Source organism: Pelophylax lessonae, assembly GCF_965119305.1.
Source record: "Pelophylax lessonae genome assembly, chromosome: 4".
Classification (NCBI taxonomy): domain Eukaryota; kingdom Metazoa; phylum Chordata; class Amphibia; order Anura; family Ranidae; genus Pelophylax; species Pelophylax lessonae.
In genome coordinates this window covers 176650483-176674716 of record NC_138771.1, presented here as the reverse complement: position 1 = coordinate 176674716, position 24234 = coordinate 176650483, and the positions used below count along the sequence as shown (strand labels likewise).

The 24234-nt window shown below is 40.5% G+C and overlaps 1 protein-coding gene across 1 annotated transcript; it reads left to right on the top strand.

The window, feature by feature from the left end:
* On the top strand, window positions 1-23435 carry UCMA (upper zone of growth plate and cartilage matrix associated). The gene is made up of 5 exons (XM_082256583.1): window positions 1-297; window positions 1227-1292; window positions 1628-1720; window positions 5051-5149; window positions 22678-23435. Exons 1-5 carry the CDS (start codon window positions 240-242, stop codon window positions 22773-22775), a joined length of 414 nt encoding a protein of 137 aa, XP_082112709.1. The 5' UTR covers window positions 1-239; the 3' UTR covers window positions 22776-23435.
* Window positions 23436-24234: the final 799 nt, after the last annotated feature.

The following is a 24234-nucleotide window of genomic DNA, read 5'->3' as shown; positions in this document are numbered from 1 at the left end:
ATGAGTGGCAGGGTACCTTGTTTTTGTTTTCAGCTACGAACCTAATGATCACTTCCTTATGTCCCCCCTCTTTTATGATGTTTAGGGTAAGGTATGTGCGGAATATTTGGCTGGTCTTGCCCCTCCTCCTCCCCTACATCCCAGCTGCCTGCCTCACCTTCCTATCTGACACATGAGGAATTTGCTACTTTTTCTCAGTGTTCTGCTGTGTATTGACAAGGCAAGAAATCTCAGCCAAGATGAACTGGAAACAAGTCCTGTTTCTGTCTTTTGCTGCAGCAGTCGTGCTTCTAGCAGGTAAGAACAGTCTACCTTTATTTTGAGATAAACATGCAACTTGTTTCTTCTGATGCTGAATTTAGAGTGATCCTTGTGTACTTTTTAAAGAGATGTCTCTATATTGTAGCTCATTATCACATATAGTAAAATGCACCACTTACTATATAATTATATGACGTCTGAATTTAAAACACGATTCCTTTAGCCATGCAGTGATTCTGCACTAGAGTTCTCCATAGATGCCCAACCCAACAATTCTGGTGAGAATTGGAGATAATCGCATATATTTTTGATACCACCCAATTTGCCATATAAATCCTTGCCAGAAGATTTCTAGGAAATAATTGATTGGCTGGTTTGCCTGGTTGATTGCTATTCTTTTCCTGAAATGACACTAATGTTGGGGAGTGGAGGGAGCCTGCACAATGCATGAAATGTATGTTTGGATGAAACAAATCTGCATATTTATAAACTGATATTTCACGTGAAAAAAAATTTCCTTCGATTGCTTGCAGTACACATCAAATCTTTAATAGATAGCAATGCAAAAAATTGTTTTTATTATTTCTAAATATCCTGCACATACTGTAATCATATTTAACAACATGTGCAGTTATATTCTATGTATGTCTAGAAGGATTATTTCATTTTCCTTGTTTAGTGTTAGAAATTTAAAGGAGCCAACGCGAGCTGCAGACCTTTACTGCATTCAACTTCTTTATTTCTTGTTTCCAAATCCCTACATTGCTAAGTAGTAGAGCTCTAATTAGTTAATGCTAGTAAAATCGGGATGTGGTTAGCATGCTTGCAGTTTAGGTTTACTGAAACAACTGTAAACTCAAAAGTTTAGAATTACCGGTAATAAGCTGTTGGCCATTATCCTGTTGTGTCATTGAGAATATTTTCTATATTAGCACTATATTCAGTAAGTGCGCTTTTCTCTCTAGTTTCCCAGGTGGCTGAAAGTGCTGCAGTGAGAAGCAGTGATGATGGGGCGGCTGACAAAAAAGAAAGTAAGTGCATGAATTAAAGACACTAGACTATGTTATGTATGGTTATATTATTAGATTGTAAGCTCTTCTGAGCAGGGGCACTCTTAACCCTCTTGTATTTTATTGTATTGTAACTGTATTGTCTCTCTTTTTATATTGTATTCCTTTTTATATTGTAAAGCGCTGCGTAAACTGTTGGCGCTATATCAATCCTGTATAATAGTAATAATAATAACATTTAAGAATAGTCCTTTATAAAGGACAAGGATTCATTTGCATGACATTGTTACAGGGACTGTAAACTTTGGTAAAATACAGCATTCTGCAAACTGAACCTAATGTAAATTTCACTCCAGGCTTGAAGAAGATCTTCATGCAGGAATCTGACGCTTCCAACTTCTTCAAAAAACGTGGCAAGAGATCAACAAAATCCCAGGATGAAATCAATGGTGAGGGTGTTAGCTTTGTGGAAACGTGTTTGTTTTTCTGTCCCACAGTTTCCTTGAAATTGTCCAGGATTCCTGCTGTCACTGTAAGAATATATTACTAGACTGCATTCCTGCCTTGTCTCTGCTTACAAAGATGTTTCTAAATGAGCCTAATGCCTTCGAACGGTGCTGGAAGATTTCATTTTAATATAAGGATTAAGTGTATGACTTTTCTCTATGTATACCATACAACAAACCCCCATTTCAAGTAATTTGTACCAGGGATTTACAGATTTTGTATTGACCATTACAGGATTCCTAGACTCACTGCTTAATACAAAATATTCACAGGCACATACATGAACTACAGTAACCTAATTTCCCCATATACCTTTTAACATCTCTTAATAAAACACCCTCATTCCAGCTAATATACACCTTTTCTGCAATCCCTGCTTCTCCATTTACTTGCCAGGGTCCTTGGGGATTATTTAAGTACTTCCGGATATGATAGAGCATGTGACCGTCTCCCTTTTTTGCACAGTGCAGTGCTCAGGGCTTCAGCAACCAATCGACAGACCTGAGTACTCTCATGTTGAAGTTGGGGGTTGGAGTTAAGGGCCATACACACTATAAGATTTTCTTAAGACTTTTTCCTTCAGATTTACCTTTTCTATGTAGTGCAAGGGCCTGCCAGATTGCATACAAATTGAAAGTGTTTAGGTTTGACCTCATATTATATGGTTTTGGTAAGTCTAAAGGAAAAAGTCTTCAGAAAATCTTATAGTGTGTATGGCCCATTAAGCCCTGTGTAAGCTTCATCAAAGGCCAACTTTGAAATTATCCAGGCCTTTTGACTGGGTGAACAAGGCAGTGGGGGAGCATAGAGATGACAAGAATCAGTTGGAAGGTGGTGGGCTATAAAGGGGAATCCTGAATAATCAAAGTGACAGATTAACTTTAAGGTAACTTAGAGAACTCAGATTCCCCTATGTTCCAGTGTTGGTGAAAAATTTCAACAAATTCTATGATACCAGCAATGGGTGTTGTAGGCAATTGCAGTGAGTTTTAGGTATGTAAACACTGGAAGAAAGCAGAGTTGTAGATGTTAGCAACCACATTTCAACGGTCATCCCTCTAGTGCACAAAATGAAAGCTACTACTTTTGTACAACCATACATTTATCCACATAATTTCTACAATCCCTGGTGATCTAGTAGTAGTAATTAACACAATTTCAGAGAAGGATCTAAGCTCTCCACTGTCCTACACACTTATAAAACCTTTAGAAATAAAAATTCAATGTGTTAAATACATTTTGTCAGATTAATTTTGTTTCTTTACCAACTACCCAGTTAAAGTGAGGTGGAAGGGAATTAATTAAACCTGTAGTATAGACAGTTTATTTAGACATGTTGTGCATGGTCTGATAGCTACGGAAGCATTCGCCCTACCTCCAGGGCTGTCTGCATTACACTGTACAATGAAGGGCTCTTTCTCTTCCTAGAGCGTCTACTGGACTCAGCAGCAGAATATGTGTGCTGTGTGTTGGGCAGCTGCAGGAGGTGCAGGGCAGCATGGAGAAAAGAGGTTTAGTGCTCTCACCTTCAGCTCATGTTACAAAGCTCATAGGATCTGGGCAAGGACAACATAGCTATTTGCAAAAGACTCTCTTTCAGCTATAGCTGTCATTAAAGTATAAGCGGAACATTACTGCTAAATGCAAGACTTTGTTTTTCTCTTGTTACATCTTTATGAAACTTGTGTTTATAAAACTGGTATCGTTGAAGTTGTACAAGCTATTTTTTTTTTGAAGTGTGAGTCTGATAAAACTTTGTCTAGGCCTTTCTTAAAAATTAAATGTATTGAAAGGGTCAGTTGACTTCAACTAAGTTGTGGGTGAATTTTGCTGAAATATCTTCTTGCCCTTTGTATTAATATATCTGTATTAACAGATTTGAGAGATCTCTTTGGTGGATTTCCCAACTGTGCCTCCAGTTTTGTTCTCCATACTGTAACCAGTAGTCTCTCTTTTCCGGTTGCAATATGCTTAATGTAAAAAAAAAAAAACAAATAGCAAGATTGTTGCACCATTCGTTATCCGATGGGGGAAAAAAAAGATGAGTATCAAGTCATATCAACTGGTCCAGATATAGTTTTTATTTGTACTGCCAACACATTGGGGGGATAATACACAAATCCCCCATCATCATAGCTAAATACAACAAATAACAAGAGTTAGCAGCTCTGAAGCCTTGGCCAGCATCCTTAGCAACCACTAGATCCAATCAATGTCCAATGTGCAGAAAAACCCCAGTGCGACAATCTACCACTCAAATTCAAAGTACCCACCTTTATGGCCTTGTTGTGTGAGCTGTCCTGGAACTCAAGTAAAGAGACATTGCTGCTGGGTAAATGAAGCCCCCCCCCCCTCCTCTATCTACCTAAATTGAAATATCAGTTTTGGATGGACCATGAAGTAATATTTTACATCAGAGTTCCAATATTATAAACTAAGCCTAGTTTTTTAGCATCACACAAGTGCTTTCCCATGTGTATGGACATATAGAAAAAAGCAAGTCAGATCCAGGCTTGAATGGCCAAATTACCTTATCAATGTCTATGTTTTCCTGTCACTCAAAATATTGGTTATTGTTCAAAACAGATTTCTCAGCTATCACAATACTTTAGGAAAGTTGTTTATTTTCTTAAAGTAAAGCAAAACTTATGAAACAGAACAAAACAGGTTTCACTCGTCAAAAGGAGACAGAGCGATGTTACATGTCTTCATAGTGTAGGATGTGCTTTTCTCATCTCTGCTTAATCTCTAGATATAGTTGTCTTTTATACTATATGTAAAGACAGTGTCAGCAAAAAGTGTGACCCAAGAACGTAGTAATTCTAAATATAAAAGTAACACCCACTCTTGTATATATGGTTTGAGTCTATATAGTAAGATACATACTGACATAGAAACTCAGAATAGAAATACATACTTGGCAAAATGGCTTCTCTGTCCTTCACAAAGACATATTGAAGTAACCTTCAAAACTAACATATTACATTACAACATTCATATGTATTTTAGAGACTTTTATCATTTAAAATAATATTAAACTCTAAATCTCTAACAGTTAGTCTTTAGTGCAGCTAGCAAGAAATGTTTAGAAAGATGCATATGTTTTATGATATTCTGTGAACAACTGCTGTGGAATAGATGACTTTTCCTTACTAAATATTTTTTGGAATACCATTGGTGTTCATGTGTCTCATAGTGTTGCTGAGGTTACAATCTAATGCAAAACAAATGTGTAATTTTTATACTGTAACAAAAAATTAATTTTCTTTCAGCCGAGAACAGGCAGAGATTGTCTGCAGATGAGCGCAGAAGGGAGTACTATGAGGAGCAGAGGAATGAATTTGAGAACTATGTGGAGGAAGAACAGGATGGTAAGGATTTGTTGATCACTGTGAACTTATGCTTTCTACCGTTACCATGCTCTTAAAATGTTTCTTTTGCTTCATTTCTCAAACAGAAAGGATAAGCAAGAGGGAGAGATGTATTTGTCTCTTTTTTTTTACACAAAGTTTCTAAAAGCAGACAGCCATCTGGTGCAGGAAAAATCTATGTCTGGCAGTTTATATAAAGTCTCTTTAGTACTCTTGCTAGGCAATGATAGGAGATATAACTGCACTGATGCTTGTCATATTATTGGTGGAGAAGGGGCAAAAGTTCTGTATACTGAGGGTGCAGCTGACATACACTATATTGTCAAAAGTATTGGGACGTCTGCCTTCAATATTCAAGGTTCATTATTGAGTTGACCCACCCTTTGCAGCTTTAACAGTTTCAACTCTTCTAGGAAGGCTGTCCACAAGCTTTAGGAGTGTGCCTATTGGAATGTTTGACCATTTTTCCAGAAGCGCATTTGTGAGGTCAGGCACTGTTGTTGGACAAGAAGGCCCGGCTCGCAGTCTCCGCTCTAATTCATCCCAAAGGTGTGCTATCGGGTTGAGGTCAGGACTCTGTGCAGGCCAGTAAAGTTCCAACACCCCAAACTCACCCATCCATGTCTTTATGGACCTTGCTTTGTACACTGGCGCTCAGTCATGTTGGACCAGGAAGGAGCCATCCCCAGAGTGTTCCCACAAATTTGGAAGCATGAAATTGTCCAAAATGTCTTGGTATGCTGACGCCTTAAGAGTTCCCTTCACTGGAACTAAGGGGCCAAGCTCAACCCCTGGAAAAACAACCCTACACCATAATCCCCCCTCCACCAAATCATTTGGACCAGTGCACAAAGCAAGGTCCATAAAGACACAGATGAGCGAGTTTGGGGTGGAGGAACCTAACTGGCCTGCACAGAGTCCTGACCTTAACCTGATAGAACACCTTTGGGATGAATTAGAGCGGAGACTGGGAGCCAGGCCTTCTCGTCCTTCGCACTTCTGGAAGAATGGTCAAACATTCCCATAGAAACACTCCTAAACCTTGTGGACAGCCTTCACAGAAGAGTTGAAGCTGTTATAGCTGCAAAGGGTGGGCCAACTCATTTTTGAACCCTACAGACTAAGACTGGGATGCCATTAAAGTTCATGTGCATGTAAAGGCAGGTGTCCCAATACTTTTGACAATATAGTGTATCATTTACACCAGGCATTAATGGCAAAGATTTTATCATAATAAACTTTCATTACAATTAAGTTTTTGACATGATAATATATTAATTGCCACAATGTAAAGCGCTGCGCAAACTGTTGGTGCTATATAAATCCTGTTAAATAATAATTATTTAGCCGTGGCTGAACTTAACTGTGCTCATGTTTGATTGTTCCCCTTCTCCACTCCCCCACTGGTCTGCAAGGAAGTATTCCCAGGTACAGTTGCATCATCACCGATGCCAGCAAGAGCACAGTGATCCCTGTTTTTGTGTTGAGTGATCTATAAAGAGTCTTAAGGTTTAGGCACAAGTGAACCCTAAGAGTGCACTTGCACATAGACATGATTCTCCCACTTGGTCCGGTTCCTTTGTATAGTGTGAGTGCGCAGGAACGGTTAAGTGTACCTTGCCTGGGTTCACTTGTGGTCTGAAACGGTTCCCTTTAGTGAGACAACAAACCGGACCTGAGCACAGAACTCTCCAAAGATCACTTAGGACAGAAGCAGGGAATATATAGCACTGAGCACTGTATATGAGTTGCACTTCATATAAGCTAGGTTATATTATACGGACAGTGTTTGCATTATGAGTTGATGCACATTGTGATTTTATTTATCTTGATTAAATAGCACTGCAACCTCGGGTGGGTTTTTCTGTATTTCGTTTACAAGGTATTGAGGGTACCTTGTAGCAGCAGATGGGTTAATAATTTTTTAAGGTAGTGAAAGTGTTATTTTCTTTATTTATTTAGTAGGCCTGAGAAGCTTAAACCTCTGGAGCCTTCACAAGCATCCTCTCCATGCAATGCCTGGGAGAGAAGTAGTGGACTCTCCTATACACACATCCTTACAAGCAAAAGCCTCTCTAGAAGGTTTCCCTAAATATTTATTCTCTTTTTAACTAAAATTACAGGCATAAACCGCTCAGTGATTGGCCAAAGTAGAAAAAATATTTATAACCTACAAAATTGTAACTTATCATACTGGAAAACTCTCACCGGATTAGGGAAAACTTAAACTCAGATAATGTAAGCGATTAGTGCCCAGGCTGTCCACGCTGCACTCTCCAGGTTAAAGTCTAACTCAAGGAATACTATGATTTTAAACAGTAGCTTTGGAGCAAGCTGACCCAAAAAACTATTTCCATTACTAATCAATGCAGCGGCTGTCAACACTGTACTGTATAAACTGTAGGTAGCATCAGCTACATACAGAGCAATGTTCCGGAGGTGGTAAGGGGACTACCAATTCCCAAAACAAAATTGTGTTGGTCTGAGTGCTGTGCAGCCATACTAAGGAAGCCTTGTAGGGCTGTGCATCTTCACTTACCTCACGATTCGATGCGATTACGATTATTAGGGTCGCGATTCGATACGATTCGATTCCGCGATGCATCACGATGCATCACGATTACTGCCCAATGCCCATGCCCAGCCCACTGCCCAATGGTTTTCAAAACTTTATAAAAAAAAACAAACAATCAAGCAGTCACAAATAAAAGAATCCTTTTTATTTTCATTTGCTTCAAAGGACACTTTCCTGGACCCTGTCATGGCCTGCAAGCCCTGCATACTTTAGTGCACTTGCACTGCAAACATATAGGAAGGTCTGAAAATGCAAACAGCATAGCAGAGACAGACAACAACACTAGTATTTTACTAGAAGTAACAGTAAAATTAGTAAAAAACTGTAGTAGTGCAGTTTACTGCTTCATAAAAGAAAATATTAATATAAGCCAGGCCTACCACCATTTAAAGTACAACTAAAGGCAAAACTTGGATAAAGTTTGGCCTATAGTTGTACTTTAAGGCAAGCCAAGATAGAAGAAGCCAGCCAGCCAGCCAAGCTGATATTCTTGTGAAAATGGTCATCATAAATTCCCACAAAACATTATATATAAATCCTTTTATGTGCATATGCATTGCAATAAATTCCAGGTGTGCCATAACCTGTCCTCTACAAAACAGAGCACTTCCTGACTAGTAGCAAACATCAAGGGTGAACCTGGCAATAGTGCACTGCTGCATAACTTCCATGTTCACCGTGATGTTTGTTTCCCTCTGCAACTGCCAGTCAACTCAAGTGAGTTGATGGATTGGCTGCTAGAGGGGAGTTACACAAATATAAGCTTTAAAGCGGAGTTCCAGCCATTTACTCACCTGTCCAACGGTCCAGCAATGCGGCCGCCGGAAGCCTCGATCCTCTCCCTCGGCGCCGGCATCACTGCTGTGGGCACCCGGCTGTTACAGTTTGTGGCTTCACAGCCGGGTACCCACTGCGCATGCGCGAGTCGCGCTGCGCGCCGTGATTGGCTGGCAATCTTCTGGGACCTCTGACGTGTCCCAGAAGATTGCAGGGAGGGAGGGGGAGAGGAGAACTTCCGCTCAGGGCGCCGCGGCGCTCCGAGCGGAAGTGGGAGCGGGTACCTGTCAAAACTAGGTACCCGCTCCCCCCCCCAAAAAATTACATGCCAAATGTGGCATGTCGGGGGGTCAGGACTCCCTAAAGCGGAAGTTCCACTTTTGGGTGGAACTCCGCTTTAAGCTTATCAATTCACTTATGTCACTTTTATGTCACTTACTTTACAGAAAACGTTACCTGTCCTGCAGACAGTCTCTGTCTCTACCACGATTAAACCCAACTGAAGCCAAGCCAAAGCCACCATTAGAGGAAGGAAAACCCTTGACAGAGTAAATCATCAACTAAAGCTTAAACCTTGAGTAAATCTTCATGGGATCACAAAAAAACACACAACGATTGTCTGCATCAGAATCATGAGAACTGAAGAAAGGTTTGGCATTGCCACACTGGTACAACTCAAGGCATATAGGTTAGGTCAGGTTTGTGTGTATTTGTGATCCAGTAAAGATTTAATCAAGGTTTTACGCTTCAATGTATGATTGATTTAATCTTTCAAGGATGTCCTTTCCTGTACCGTGGCTGCCTGGCTTGCCTTCAGTTGTCTAGATACACTTTTACCTTTAGTATTTGTTTGGTTGAGGGAGCCCCCTACACTTGCTATTGCTACAGAGTACAACAGACCAGCAGACAGACATGCGTTGCAATAATTTCCAGGTGTGTGCCATAACCTGTCCTCTACAAAACAGAGCACTTCCTGACTAGTAGCAAATATCAAAGGTGAACCTGGCAATAGTGCACTGCTGCATAACTTCCATGTTCACCGTGATGTTTGTTTCCCCCTGCAACTGCCAGTCAACTCAAGTGAAGTGAGTTGATGGCTGCTAGAGGGGAGTTATACAAATATAAGCTTAAGCTTAAATAATTATCAATTCACTTATGTGAATGGACCATTTTTGAAAACAAGCCATTCTCCATCTCTCCAGTGCCAGAAAAGCTGTAAAAAATATAAAATGTTCCAGGTTCACTGCGATTGTGTTTGCCCCTGCCATTGCCAGTCAACTAAACACAGTGTGTGTGTGTGTGTGTGTGTGTGTGTGTGTGTGTGTCGTGACAACTCAAAAGCTTATACGCAGCCTCAGCATCAACTCAACACACACACACACTGTGTGTGTGTGTGTGTGTGTGTTGAGTTAATGCTAGAGCTGCGTTATAAGCTCTTGAGTTGTCACGACAGTCAGTCAGTCAGTCACGTTACAGAAAGAAAACTTTACCTGCACTGCACTGAGCAGCACTCTACCATGTCGATTACATCTGTAACTGAAGCCAAGCTAGCCAACAAGCCACCATTAGAGGAAGGAAAATCCTTGAGAGAATAAATTGTAAACTGAAGCTTAACCTTGAAGGAAATCCTATGGGGGTCACATTCACAAACTCACAAATATAGTATATTACACAAGAATCCACAATTGGTGTTTGTGATCCAATAAGATAAGATTTACTCGAGGTTAAGCTTCAAATGTACAAGTTACTTCTCTCAATGATTTTCCTTCCTATAATGCTGCACCGTGGCTGGCTTGGTGTCAGTTGTCTAGAAGAAAATACACTTTAATATTATTTATTTGGTTGAGGGTTAAATGAACCCCTAGTACTTGCCTAGACACTTTTAGTGTGAAGCAACGGAACGGATTATGGATTGGAAATGGACACATTGGACAGGACAATCTTCAAAAACAAACCATCAGTGCTATAAAGCTATAAAACAAGACTGGTGATGTGACTGACTGGTGACTGGCGGCAGACTGAATTAGTAATTACTAATTCATTAAAAACATGAATTAGTAATTATTTCAGTGCTTAGCATTTGGGAACATGTAGGTTTTTCTGTAAGAACACTAGATGATCCACATGCTCAGGTTTAAGACTGCTTCTTTTCGCTGTTATAACATCTCCTGCAGTAGAGAAAACCCGCTCTGCAGATACACTTGTACCTGGGATACACAAGTATTGCTTTGACAGCTGAGAGAGGAGGGGGAATATGACCTCATGCTCACGCCACCATTTTAAAGGGTCCTCAGTGAGAGGCAGAGGTGGGGCTTTACAATATTTTTCCATTTCGTCTTCTGCCTTGGCATAGGAGGTCTTAGGTTCTATTGCACCATCAGTGAAAGACTGCCCCAGCAAAGTCATGAGCAGCGATGTTGTGGCCTTTTTTTTGGGAGGAGAATGGCTGTCCTCAATGGGTGTTGTTTCTGTTTCTTCTTCCACAGTTGCTTTTTCCCTAGGCACTTCATCCACATTTGTCCTTCTATTAGATGTAATCTGTGTGTTTGAACAAAAGATAATAGTATAAGAAGAGCTGAACTGACTAAGAGTGTGATTCATTGATGAGGTGTGGGAAACTGCACGGTAATCCATACCATACAGTTCCACTTCCCACACCGCATCAGTGAATCAGGGCATGTTATTACACAACACAATGTAGCTGAGCTTCTAGCTGTCTGGCAGGAAACATGATGAAATTCTAATTACATCCAAAGATGCAGCCTCCTCAGTCACTCCTTTGTATATCTCCGATCTCTCCTCCTCTGTGAGAATAAAAGGCAGTCCTTTAAAGCGAGGATCCAGAGCAGAGGCTGTATGAAGGATCTTCTTCTCTGTCTCACTGCTGTACCTCTTCAGGAGATCTGTTTTGATTGCATTCTTGATCTCATGGGTCATGGCTGTGTCTCCCATGGTGTCTGTCATGCTCTGGAGCAGTTGTGCATTTTGAGGAAATTTACCAACTTGAGCTGCAACTATCATGTTCGCCGCGTTGTCGGTCACAAGCACTACAGATTTATCAGACAGCTGCCATTCTTCCACAACATGAGACAGTAGCTCTGCCAGATGAGAACCTGTGTGAGACTCATAAATGGCTCTTGTTTGCAACACATGTGACAAGACCTGCCAGTCCTTAGTATCGTAATGTGCTGTTATTGTAACATAGGACTCCGTTGTGACTGACGTCCATGAATCACACGTTATTGCGACTCGACTGGCTTGGTTCATTGACGCAAGTACCTGAGCTTTGGTGTCGTGGTAGAGTGCAGGTATAACGTTTTCTGTAAAGTGCCTGCGTGATGGGATCTTATAACGTGGCTCTAGCGTCTTCACAAGGTAGCGAAACCCGGCGTTGTCCACAACTGAGTAAGGCCGTAGGTCCTTGGCGATGAAAGCTGCCACAGCTTTGGTTAGTTTCTTCCCTTTTTCTGAGTTGGGTGGATAAGTTGACAGTATGGCATCAATTCTTGGCCGATCTGGGTCTAGCAGTCTTTCCTTGGCAGTGGTGGCACTGCTGGTGGCGACAGGTGTTACTAACTCAGAGTGAAAATGGCTAACATGGTTTCTCAAGTTCGTAGTATTCCCTAGGTATTTAATTTTTGTGTGACAGGCTTTACATATGGCGTGTGTCTTGTCCAACTCACGCTTCCCTGTGTGTTCGTAAAATCCGAAATGTGCCCAGATGTTTGCTCTTAAAACGCTAGGTGCATTTTTTATCTCTCGATCTTTTTCTCCTTCTGCCATATTTACCACCATACTACCACGTATGTGACGGAGACGGATGACGTAAGTTGCCAAACTCTGTCAGTGTTTAAAAAAAAAATAAAAAAAAAAACTTGTAAACTAAGCCGCAACAAATCAACCAAGCAACATCTTTCATAAAATATGACTGTCTGTCTGTCTGTCAGACTCCCTTCCTTGCATGCACTGAGCCAAAACCCCCGGGGCCCCCCCTTACCCCACAGCTGCCTGTGACAGTGACAGTGACACTGACAGAGACCCCCTTCCCCCCACAGCTGAGCTGATTGCAGCCTGACACACTGACAGAGACCTGGGTGGATGTCCCACACCTTCCCCAATCCCCCACAGCACTGACAAACACTGAGAGTGAGTGAGTCCCCCCCCCTTGCCCAGACCCCCACACTGACAGAGACCTGGAAGTCCCACACCTTCACCAATCCCCCACAGCACTGACAAACACTTGAGTGAGAGTGAGTCCCCCCCCTTGCCCAGACCCCCATAGCTGACTGACACTGACAGAGACCCCCAGGCCCCCACTGACTGACCCCCCTGGCTGCCAGACTGCCACAGCAGAACAGTACCCCCGGGCCCCGACCGACCGTCCCCTGTCCCAGGCCCCCCCCATCACAGACATCCCCCAGAGATACAGACGAGAGACCCCCATGAATGATAACACAATTATTTGTTCGGACATACCTGCTGTGTGACTGTGTGGGTTGTTGTGCACTGCATTGCAGAGGAGGACAGGTGCTGTGCTGCTCTCTGGGCTCTGTGGCGGGCGGCTGGCGTCACTGGCAGTGGCGTGGCGTGGCGGCTGGGCCTCCAGGGCCTGTCGGCTACGGTGAGGTGAGGCTGGCGGCGCTGGCTGGCTGCGATGGGGACACACTTGGGGCTCCTCGCTCCTGTGTGTGGACTCACTGGACTGGCGGCTTCTGGCTTGGATGGCTGGCTGGCTTCTAGGCCGCAGGTGGGACGCCGATACACGCGGGGGATGTCTTGCTGCGCCTCGGCCCGGGTCAAAGAGGCGGAAGGGGAGGGGCGGAGCCTTTTTATTAAGCTCCCGCCACTAACCCACCAATCAGCTGCCGATCCTGAGATCTTGTGATTTTTATTTTTTTTTTCCCTTGCGCGATAGGGCGTGGCCGCGGCTGATGACGTCACCTCATATAATCGATTATGCCGGCAGCCCGCATCGATGCAGAATCGCGAAGGGTCGATTGGCGATGCATCGATCTTTCGATTATATTCCCCAGCCCTAAAGCCTTGTGTTTTTACGAATTAATATAAGGCTTCCACTGATTGGCTGAGGTGGATAGGCAGATGGATTACATCACAATCTCCACCTAATCCAAGGAAGACACCACAGTGCTAACAGATGCTATGTCAATTAGTAAAGAAAATTGTTTGTTTGGGCCAGCTTGGCTCAAACAAACTTTTTAAAGTCATAGTATTTCTGTATACACAGCAAGTTCCTTACACTTATGGAACAAAATGCCTAGGGCACAGTGTATTACGTCACTTCCGGTCGGTGGAACGCACGCTGCGCACCGCAGCAATCACCGAGCCGAACAAGCTGAACTAGAGAGTTTTTAATGTAAGTGGATTTATTTTATTAATAAAGCAGCTATTACTTATTTCACCATGGCGAGCCCTTTGCATTTGTGTCACTGAGGAGGAATATATGAGAGTCACAGGGCTCCGCAGCCCTGCACAGCCTCCAGAGATTTCTATTTTAACCTGCATGAGACATCATCCATTGGATACGGGCATCCATAGGATACAGGCTCTCAATTTAAGCTGTTCCGGTGAGTGGGGACACAACTGGGGAGCACAGACCAATAAGCACATTTGGATTGGAGCACCACAGCACTTTTGTTGTTGAAATGGCACTTTATGAACTTATATTTATTTATGGACATTTGTCTGCACTAAATTGCACTAAGTCACCTATTAATTGCACAGTGCACTTTTATATGCATTTGATGGTTTATTAATTATATGTATTAGAGTGATTTATTAAGCAGCGCTGACAGTTTGTTTTTCATAGTATTTCTGTAGTCAGGGTCGGGACAAGGAGTGGGCAGTAGATGCGGCTGCCCTGGGCACTGTGGTTTCAAGTGAGGTGGGGAAGGAAATTATGTTAGGAGGGGCACTTTGGGGGGGGGGGTGGCAGGCAGTAAGAATGGGGGGGGGGGGGCGGCAGGCAGTAAGAATTGCTAGGAGTGGTGATTTAGGAAAATTTATGTTGGGATGGGGGAAGAGAATTTCTGCTAGGTGGGGGGAGGGGGTTAGGTTTGTGCTAGATGAGGTGATAAGTTGAAGAGGGAGAAGAATTGTGCTGGTAGGGGAAGGTTTTGTTTAGGGGGGATTTGTGCTAGAAGGGGAAATTTAGTGAGTGGATTTGTGCTAGGAGGGGGGATTTGAAGTGGGGGGGGGGGATGTGTACTCTGAGGGGTAGAGGACTTGGGCTAGGAGGAGTGACTTTTTTTGGGAAGGGGTATTACTGTTGGAGGGATTTGGGGAATGGGGAAGGGGCAAAGAGTTCAATGCGGGGGGCGGATTTGTACTGAGGGAATTAATGCATTAGGGATAAGCATGCAAATTAGTGTTCAACTTTTAGGGGGGGGGGGATTTTTGCTCACATGTAATGCTCCTTCATCTTGAGGGGTGGCGCAGTTTGGCATGTTTGCTCTGGGCTCTAGGTGATTTTGTCCCGACACAGAATATTTTAAAACTGCTGTGCAGCAATTGTTTTAGGAGTGCTTTCATCCATTTGTGGCATTCACATCTTAAGTGTCAAGTTTATTTATCCACTAAACCTCATGCCCTGGGTACATTATCCAGGACCATGAACTGGAGCCTGAATCTGCATGGTCTATCTCCATCATATAGTTGACAGTTGACATTTGACATTCTATTCCCCAGAGGCAGGACATATATTCAAATCCACTTTAATCCCAAGTAAATTAAGAGGAAGTAACAAACAAACAGATGCTATGAAAGTCACACAGAAGGAATCAAATATCCTTCTATATATGTCATAATACACTCTACATCATGGGATGGATCGTTTATTACTATGCATACCAGACAGATGTTCAAAACAAGCATGTAAAAGTGACCACTATTGGTTACCCAAACAAACATAGTGCAGACAAGCTAATACCAATGGTCTCTGAACGGCAGATCCCCTCGATGGAACAGAGGCTACTTCTTTAATTACAAAGTGCCAACATATTTTATTTATGTGTAAGGATTGGGAAAAACTTAGCATGATAAAGGACCTGCATATTTTACATGAAATAAATAGAAATGGAGCACTTTTTGCTTAACATACTTTTTCAGTAACCTATGTGGTGCGCACCATACATTATGCACCACCCGCAGCAGACCAAAAATAAATAAACACAGATTGGTAAAAAAATATACTTCTATTCAGTGATCACCATGTACCAATGCCACATATACAGCTTAAAGTTTATTACCAAAACCTCAATGCCCTAAAACCTCAACGAAATGCTCCAGAGCTCTGCAGGTAATCATCAATGAGGTAAGGGAAACTGGACCTTAAATTTTGGTGGACCACGACTAGAAGGTAAACACACAAACCCAGCATTAAAAACCACCTCTCCCACTGTGATCGCTTAGACTGTATTTATGTGAGATCTGAGAAAATATTCTCCTAAAACCAGCAAAATATTAGAGGTCAGAGGGTAGGAGCTTTGGAGTGGAGTTTCTAATGTAAGCAGCACACCCTTCAGACCACCAACCATATATATATAGTTTCAGGTTGAAAATCATGATGCATATTCATAGCAGACATATTGATTAATCAATGCATTAGTTGATAGTAAATCTAAAATGACTGCTTAAAGTAAAATTCTACTTAGAAAGGACAATATAAACAAGATTATTTTTCCCCACACTCAGGCAGCATTTGGAACGGGTCTATTAAAATGGAAGCTCTGTTGCACAAAATGATGTTTCAATTTCCACTACCGTTTGCGCTGACCCATCACAATGTGTTTTCCTACATGTCCTGTTTTTCACCAGGTTTTGCATTTCCCCAAGTCTGCACAGTAGAGTATAGTTTCTGGGCACATTTGCGCAGCAAAACCAACACATTGGAAACACAAGATCTTGGCTGTGCTGCAGAAAAGCTGCCAGTAATACGGAGGCAATATCTTGCAAATGTGCATAACATCGCCATGTTGGTGGCAGAAACTGGGAGCATGGATTTGTAAGCAACCCTTGTTGCTTGTCTGCTGCCCGCATTCATCAAACATCCCACCACCACCACTACTACTTATATAACTCTTCCTTCTCCAGCACACTCTTCCAATGGCCACCCACCAACCGCCGTTTACTCCATTTTTCTCTGTTCCCATCAACACACTGCAGCCCCCAGATTCTTAATATTCAGCTTCACACCATCACCACTCTACTAATTTTGGTAACTTAATTATTCATGTGGAATGTATGTTCCTTTTTTTAAAGAACACTAATTGCTATCAAGCTGTTATGGGTAAACTTTAGGAAAACTACTTTTTGTTGATATGCTTTAAAAACATTTAATTGGAAACCAACTAGTCTTATGTCACAATAATTTCTTTACAAATCATTAAAAGATATTTACTTAGTAGATGTCTGTAAGCTTCTCAACAGCTTTTTGAGATCCTCCACAGATAAGTTCTCCTTATAATTATTCATTACCATATTAATGACAAAGTCTGCCATGATTGGATTGGAAGGATCTGGTTTTTAGTTAAAAGTTTATTTTTTTTTTTTTAAAATCTGCAAGTAAATATATGAAGGACACCATTGCTTATCCCCATCAGTAAGAACTAGTTTGCTGTCTCAGGCCTCAATAAATTCACTGTTCTGGAACAAACATGCGTCTAGAAAAATCTTAAGGGGGTTGTAAAGTTAGAAGATTTTTATCTTAATGCATTCTATGCAGTAAAATAAAAGCCTTCTGTGTGCATCATCTCCCCTCAGCCCCCCTAATACTTACCTGAGGTCCATCTCTGTCCAGCGATATGCACGTGTGCCTCAGCCGTCTTGAACTCCCTCTCCTTATTGGCTGAGACACAGTAGTGGTGCCATTGGCTCCTGCAGCTTTCAATCAAACTCAGTTATCCAATCAGGAGAGAGAGGGGGTGGGGCTGAACGGCAGCTCCGTGTCTGAATGGATACACAGAGTTGCCGCTCAGGTCGGGTGCCCCTATAGCAAGTTGCTTGCTGTAGGGGCACTCAACAGGAGGGAGGGGCCAGGAGCTCCAGCCAGGGAACTGAGAAGAGAAGGATCTGGACTACTCTGTGCAAAACCACTGCATAGAGGAGGTAAGCATAACACGTTTGTTGTTTTATTTGAAAAAAAAAATTTGACTTTACAATCATTTTAACTCCTGATCTGGGTCAGTTATTCAGAAACTATTTACACTGCTTGATCAACATAACACCTAGACAACAAGTATTTTCAAAGGGTAAACTCTTAGTCTCGTAGCCTATATTTTTACTCAGTACAAGTTTCTTCTAACGCACAAAAATAAAAAGTGAATTCTGAAGCTTCAGTCCACCTAAAAGTGATATTTTTATAGGCGGAACTTGTTGGACTGAGTCAGCTTCTGGCTTCCAAAGTCTTGGGCAGATCCCCTGCTATAATTCCTAAATGATCTTGTCCAATAACATGATTGTAAAATAGGAAATTGTCAGGTGGTTTCACCTTCCAGCATATATCCAAAACTACAATATCAATTTTGGGTTGACTTCCTTTGTTAAAAATGAACTCACTACTGAGATTATTTTCTGAAAAAAAAAGAAAAGACCTAATGAATTGAATTTAATTAATATATATTTTAAATGGCAAGAAGATCTTGCTGATGGAGTATTCATATAAAAAGCCATGGATCGTTTCTGTTAAAAAAAAAAAAAAAAAGCCATGGACCAAATTAGGTGGATATCATCATAAAGTTTGTTTTTTTGCTGATAATATCTTATTCTTTATGACCTCTTCCAAAATCATAGCACCTAATCTCCTTTCTATCTTAAACCGTTTTTCACACATTTCAGGGCTGACAGTTAATTACCAAAAATCCACTGCGCTCAACATTTCCTTATCGCCTGCTGAACTTAAACTCGCTTAAAAACTCGCTCCCCTTTTCATGGACACCACATCGACTCCCATACTTAGGAATACAGCTTACTGCTAAATAACCAATATTTATTCAGCTAACTTCCCTCTGTTACTGAAACAGGTTACCAAATTGTTAACAGAATGGTCCTCTAACTCCTTATCCTTAATAGGCAAAATAAATGTAAACAAGATGGCTATTTTACCCAAATTCGTATAACTTTTTAGAGTCCTTCCCATTTCCTATGACTTATTCAACGTAGAATTATCTCCTTCATCTGGGGCACAGCTAAACCCCATACCTCTAAATCCACTCTTTGTCTTCCACAACAATGTGGAGGCTTAGGTCTCCCCAATATTTCTGCCTATTATCATGCAGCTCACCTTGCACTTTTACCTAAATACCATGCAGTAAAGGAAGCAATTGTGTCTGTTGACTGTGACCCTTTCTTAGTAGCTAATATGTTATGGTTAAGTCTAGTTGATCGTACCTCTATCTGCAATCCTATCACGAAACACTCTTTATCCATCTGGGATAGATTCAAAACCACTCTCGGCCTTCAATCGCCCCATATACCACTTCTTTCTTTTATTAGAAACCCTGCCTTTTACCCTGCCTGGATTTCCACTAACTCCTTTAATGCGTGGAGTGCAGATAATTTATTTACTGTATTTTCTGGCTTATAAGACTACTTTTGAACCTCAAAAAATTCCCCCAAAAATGGGGGGTCGTCTTATACGCCGAGTATAATATCTCCAAGGTAACCTAAGTATAAGTATTACCGGTAGATGAAAATTAGGGGGGTCGTCTTATACGCCCAGTCGTCTTATACGCCGGAAAATACGGTAGATTATATAAAATTGTATCCACATCTTCTTTACACTCCTTTCCTACTCTTTATGAAACTTATGGACTTCCCCAATCAGAATTATTCCGCTATTTACAGTTTAAATTTTGTTTCCAACCACACCTACAATCAGGCATTCTGTTTTCTCAGCTGTTGGGTTTTGAGCATACAGTAAAACCTTGGATTGCGAGCATAATTTGTTCTGGAAACATGCTTGTAATCCAAAGCACTCTTATATCAAAGCGAATTTCCCCATAAGAAATAATGGAAACTCAGATGATTCGTTCCACAAGTCCTTTGGTTTATAGTCTATATACAAAGATTATAGCAATGTGATAGGTTGTGTAACCATAAAATGTCCATCCACAATATGCAGCCTTCCCAAAGTGGGTTAGAAGCAAAATCTAGCAGAGCTACAGAATATAAGAGAGACGAGAGGAGCCTCTAAGTGTAGCAATATGGTCACATTTAATGAAGGTTCAACATTTAGCAACTCACATGGTTGATGATTATACAGGCACACCTAAGTATGCAGGCATCTGGGGTAAAGCTGTCCACATAGAGCGTCTTCTGAACTACCGGCTCTCACCACTGTCAGTCTGTAATCCTGACCGGGAAGAATAGCCTGCAGTAGAGTGATCTGAAAGTGAGGCTTTGAATCACTTGTGGAGCTCAGCGGGAAAGGGATGATGAAGATGGCTGTGCAGAGGATGGTCTATGTGGTCAGCTTTACCCCAGATGCCTGCATAGTTAGATGTGCCTGTTTTAATCATCAACCATGTGAATATTGGACCTTCATTAAATGTAACCATATTGTTACACTTAGAGGCTCCTCTCGTCTCTCTTGTATTTTTTTTTATACATGACGCTACTTGTATATCAAGACATTGCTTGTATATCAAGTCAAAATTTATTTAAAAAATGTGCTTGTCTTGCAAAGCGCTCTCAAACCAAGTTACTCACAAACCAAGGTTTTACTGTATATGTAATTATGTCCCACGTATCAGAGGGCTTGTTTCTATTCCTTATAAACAAATTTTAGCTAGTTTTGATACTAAAACCCCTTCCCTATGTTTCTAAATGAGAACAGGATCTAAACCACTCATTTAATGATACTGAATGGTCCAGTATATGGTTAGCCACTAAATCTGCTTCCTCAAATATTGTTGCTGTGGAAACAAATTATAAGGTGCTTTCTTGTTGGTATTTAGTTCCTGCTAGGATAGCGAAATACTCTCCTGATTCCCCTGCAGCTTGTTTTTTACGGCTGTTCAGATAATAGCACCCAACTCCATATATGGTGGGATTGTCCAATAGCCCAAAAATTTTGTAAGGCAGTTTTCAATTTAGCTTTTAAAAAGTTTGAAACTTCCATACAACCTAATCCTGCTACAGCTCGTTTGAATCTAAAAGCAGACGGAATTACACAGAATCAATTTCGCCTTCTTTTACAGCTCTTAACAGCAGCAAAACAAACCATAGCTATGGCATGGAAAACTCAAAATCTGATTGTATCCAAAACCATTCACAGAACCAATAGAGCCCTTGTCCATGCTAAAATGGAAGCAATTGAGAGTGATCGGATCTGCAAATTTGAAAAACTTTGGTTACCTTGGGTTAAACATTGTTTACCTCCAGACTTTGATGACATTTTACTATTGCCATGGTTATAATACTTCATTTACCCTTTCATCACCCTTCATTCAGGTGAAGTTGCACTACCTCTATCAAATTTACCCTTTTCTCTCACTGTAGTTTTTCCCTTTTCTTTGCTTTTTCTATTCTCTGACTCATTTTTCATGACCCTTTCCCTTTTATCAGTTCTTATATGATACTCACAGGGTTGTTCTCCAGACAAATTGAAATGTACGTTTGCTTTATTGAATTATTAATAACTTTGTTTTTAAACTAGACCGACAGTCAACAATCTACCTTTCTCTTTCTTTTCAATTATATGCCATTTTTTACACTTGACATTGACAGTCTATTTGATGCTTATATAGTGCGATATATTGCATTTGAATTTTTATTTGTCTATTTCCAATTGAAGTAATTTGTTTGTTACCCTTTGAATATGTACCACAATCCATGTAAAATTCAGATTGTTTTCCTTTATTTTATTCAAAACAATAAACAAATTTGACAAGGAAAAGCCATGGACCAAATCAGTACCACCTACAGTGGGTATAGAAAAGAAGCACCCCCTTTAAAATAATCTAATTTTGTTGCTTTGCTGCCTGAAAAGACAGACATAGTTTTTGTTTTATCCAGCTGTATTTACATAAGTTGTAGTGCAACTTATTACATCAAAGTGATGAATGATATAACACCAACATGTCAGAAACAAATAAAAAAAATCAAAAACAGAGTCACTGGGTTTGAAAAAGGATCACCCCCTTGTGTCAGTATTTTTTTGAACCACCTTTTGCTTTAATTATTTGCCCACTCTTCTTTGCAGAGCTGCTCAAATTCAGTTAAATTTGATGGTGACTGTTTGTGGACTGCAGTCTTCAAGTCATTCCACAGATTTTCAATGGGGTTTAAGTCTGGGCTCTGACTATGCTATGCAAGGACATTCACCTTATTCTCCTTCAACCACTGTGTGGTAATTTTTGCTGTGTGCTTTGGGTCCTTGTCATGTTGAAAGGTAAATGTTCTTCCCATTGGCAACTTTCTGGCAGAGGGCAGCAGATTTTCCATAAGAACTAGATGGTATTTTGCCCTATCTGTTTTCCTTCTATCCTGACAAGTGCTCCAGTCCCTGCTGCAGAGAAAGACCCCCATAACAGGATATTACCACCTCCATGCTTTACTGTAGGAATGCTGTTATTTGGATGGTGAGCTGTATTGGATTTCCACCAGACGTATCGTTTGGTGTTGCGGCCAAATCATTCAATTTTAGTCTCATCTGACCATAACACCCTTTTCCATGTTTCTCCATGGATTCTGTGTTTAATTTATTTACTTATTTTCTGACATTTTGGTGTTTAATCTTTCACTTGGATGGTATACATTGCACTAGAGACATATCCCAACAGACTAAATTCAAGCAGAGGGTGGTTTAACAAAATACTGACACAAGCGGGTGATCCTTTTTAAAACGCAGTAATTCTGTTTTCAATTTTTTTTTAATGTTGGTGTAATATCTGTTAGTTTGGGATAAAACAAAAACTGTGTCTGTCTTCATATCAGGCTGCAAGGAAACAAAATTTGATAATTTTAAAAGGGGTGATTCTTTTCTATACCCACTGTAAAATTTCACATTTTGGGTGGATTATCCTTTTTCTCTTCTTTTAACTTCAACCAAACACATCTTCCATGTGGATAAATGGTACTGCATCTAAAGCCAATGACTAACCTTGGTCACATATGTATAAATCATTTACTAAAATTTGTTTCTCAAATATGCCTACAGAGCAAGAAGAACGCACTCGTGAACAAGTTGAACAGTGGCGTCAATGGCACTATGATGGACTTTCTCCTTCCTACAATTACCAGCGACAAAACATTTAAGAGAATGTAGAATTAATGTACATATGTTTTCGATCAAAGAAAATTCTGCCATAACAGAATCTCCATTTCAGAGCAGTTCTAATATCCAGTGAGCACAAGCTTTACTTTCCTTGCCAGGTTTCTGTATTAATTGTAGGCTCTTTCTTCTTTCTGTTGTAAAATTTATTCTCTCTCTGAATCTTGCATGCAGGAAAAAAAAAAATATTTGACAGAAAACAGCTTGCCAGTGCATCTTGTATTCAATAATCCTGGACCAATACACAATGCAATTTGATTGATCAACTTAGTTTAGATTAAATTGTATGAAGGAACAGACATAGCTGTATGATGGTAAACATATGATCATATTGTGTATGAGAATAAGCAGGGCCGTAAAAATATGCATTCACCAAAGTTGGATTGTAGTATGTGTGCTATTATAGTGTGATGTATTTAAAATGGCAGTCACTGGTTTTGATCGAGCAAAATCTTTATGTGTATAGAGATCTCTTCCAATCCTTATTGTTTCAGAAAAAAAATGGATAATAACTAAAATGGTTGAATCATTTTGTTGGGCTGCCATTGCATAGAAAGCATAATGTTACTTTTATTTTTTGTTTGTTTTTTTTGTATGGGTGGGATTGAAAAAAAAAACACAAAAACAGAAAGCAGTGTTGTCATGAAAAGTGATGTAATGAGATTAACAATTATAAATGACACTTGTTTAAGAAGCTGCTGGCACTGTGGAATTTTTAGTTATTCATCAGTGTAAATTAAAGAGTAACTCCACTTTGTTGAGAAAAAACATTCCCCTCTGGGTGATCAATATACACTGCAAGAATTTTAAGAAATGTCTTTTTGCACATTCCTACCTTTTTGTATTTTGAAGAAATCGCTGCTTGTTTCTCTGTGTCCATGTGCCAAGTGATTCTGTATGGGAGTGATTTTATGATTATCAGTCAGCTGCTGCATCTGCAGGGCTCTAATGAGGAAATTGGCAAGGTCTGCATCCCTTTAGACTTTGTTTCCAATTTGGAGTATCTCACCAAAAATGACATTTTTGTTGCAGGGGATGCAAAAAAATCTGATTTGTATCTTAGTGCAGACTTCTGCGAAAATCAGTGATTCAATCACGGAAGCAGGAAATGACATACCTGGGGGGTGTTATGTACACCATCTGTTAATAGAACCCCTCTAGGTAGCCATATTGCATTGCATTTTACATACATTTACAGCTTTGCAGATTGAAAAGGATAGGTCATTTTTAATAACATTCAATTACAATATGACTTCAGTCACAATTGTATACACTATATATTTTATTTTTTTATTTGCTCATTTTTCCCCCCACAAAAGTGGAGTTACCCTTTAACACATGCAGGTAGGCCTCATTAAACACCAAAACACAACAACGTTTTTAAGTGCTACTGAAATGAATTCACTACAAGTAAGGATGAGCGAAATTATTTTTAACCAAGGA

Coding starts and splice junctions, on each gene's coding strand:
- UCMA (XM_082256583.1), top strand. CDS start 240: ATGAACTGGAAACAAGTCCTGTTTCTGTCTTTTGCTGCAGCAGTCGTG. Junction 298..1,226: donor AGCAGTCGTGCTTCTAGCAG/GTAAGAACAGTC, acceptor TTTTCTCTCTAG/TTTCCCAGGTGGCTGAAAGT. Junction 1,721..5,050: donor ATCCCAGGATGAAATCAATG/GTGAGGGTGTTA, acceptor ATTTTCTTTCAG/CCGAGAACAGGCAGAGATTG.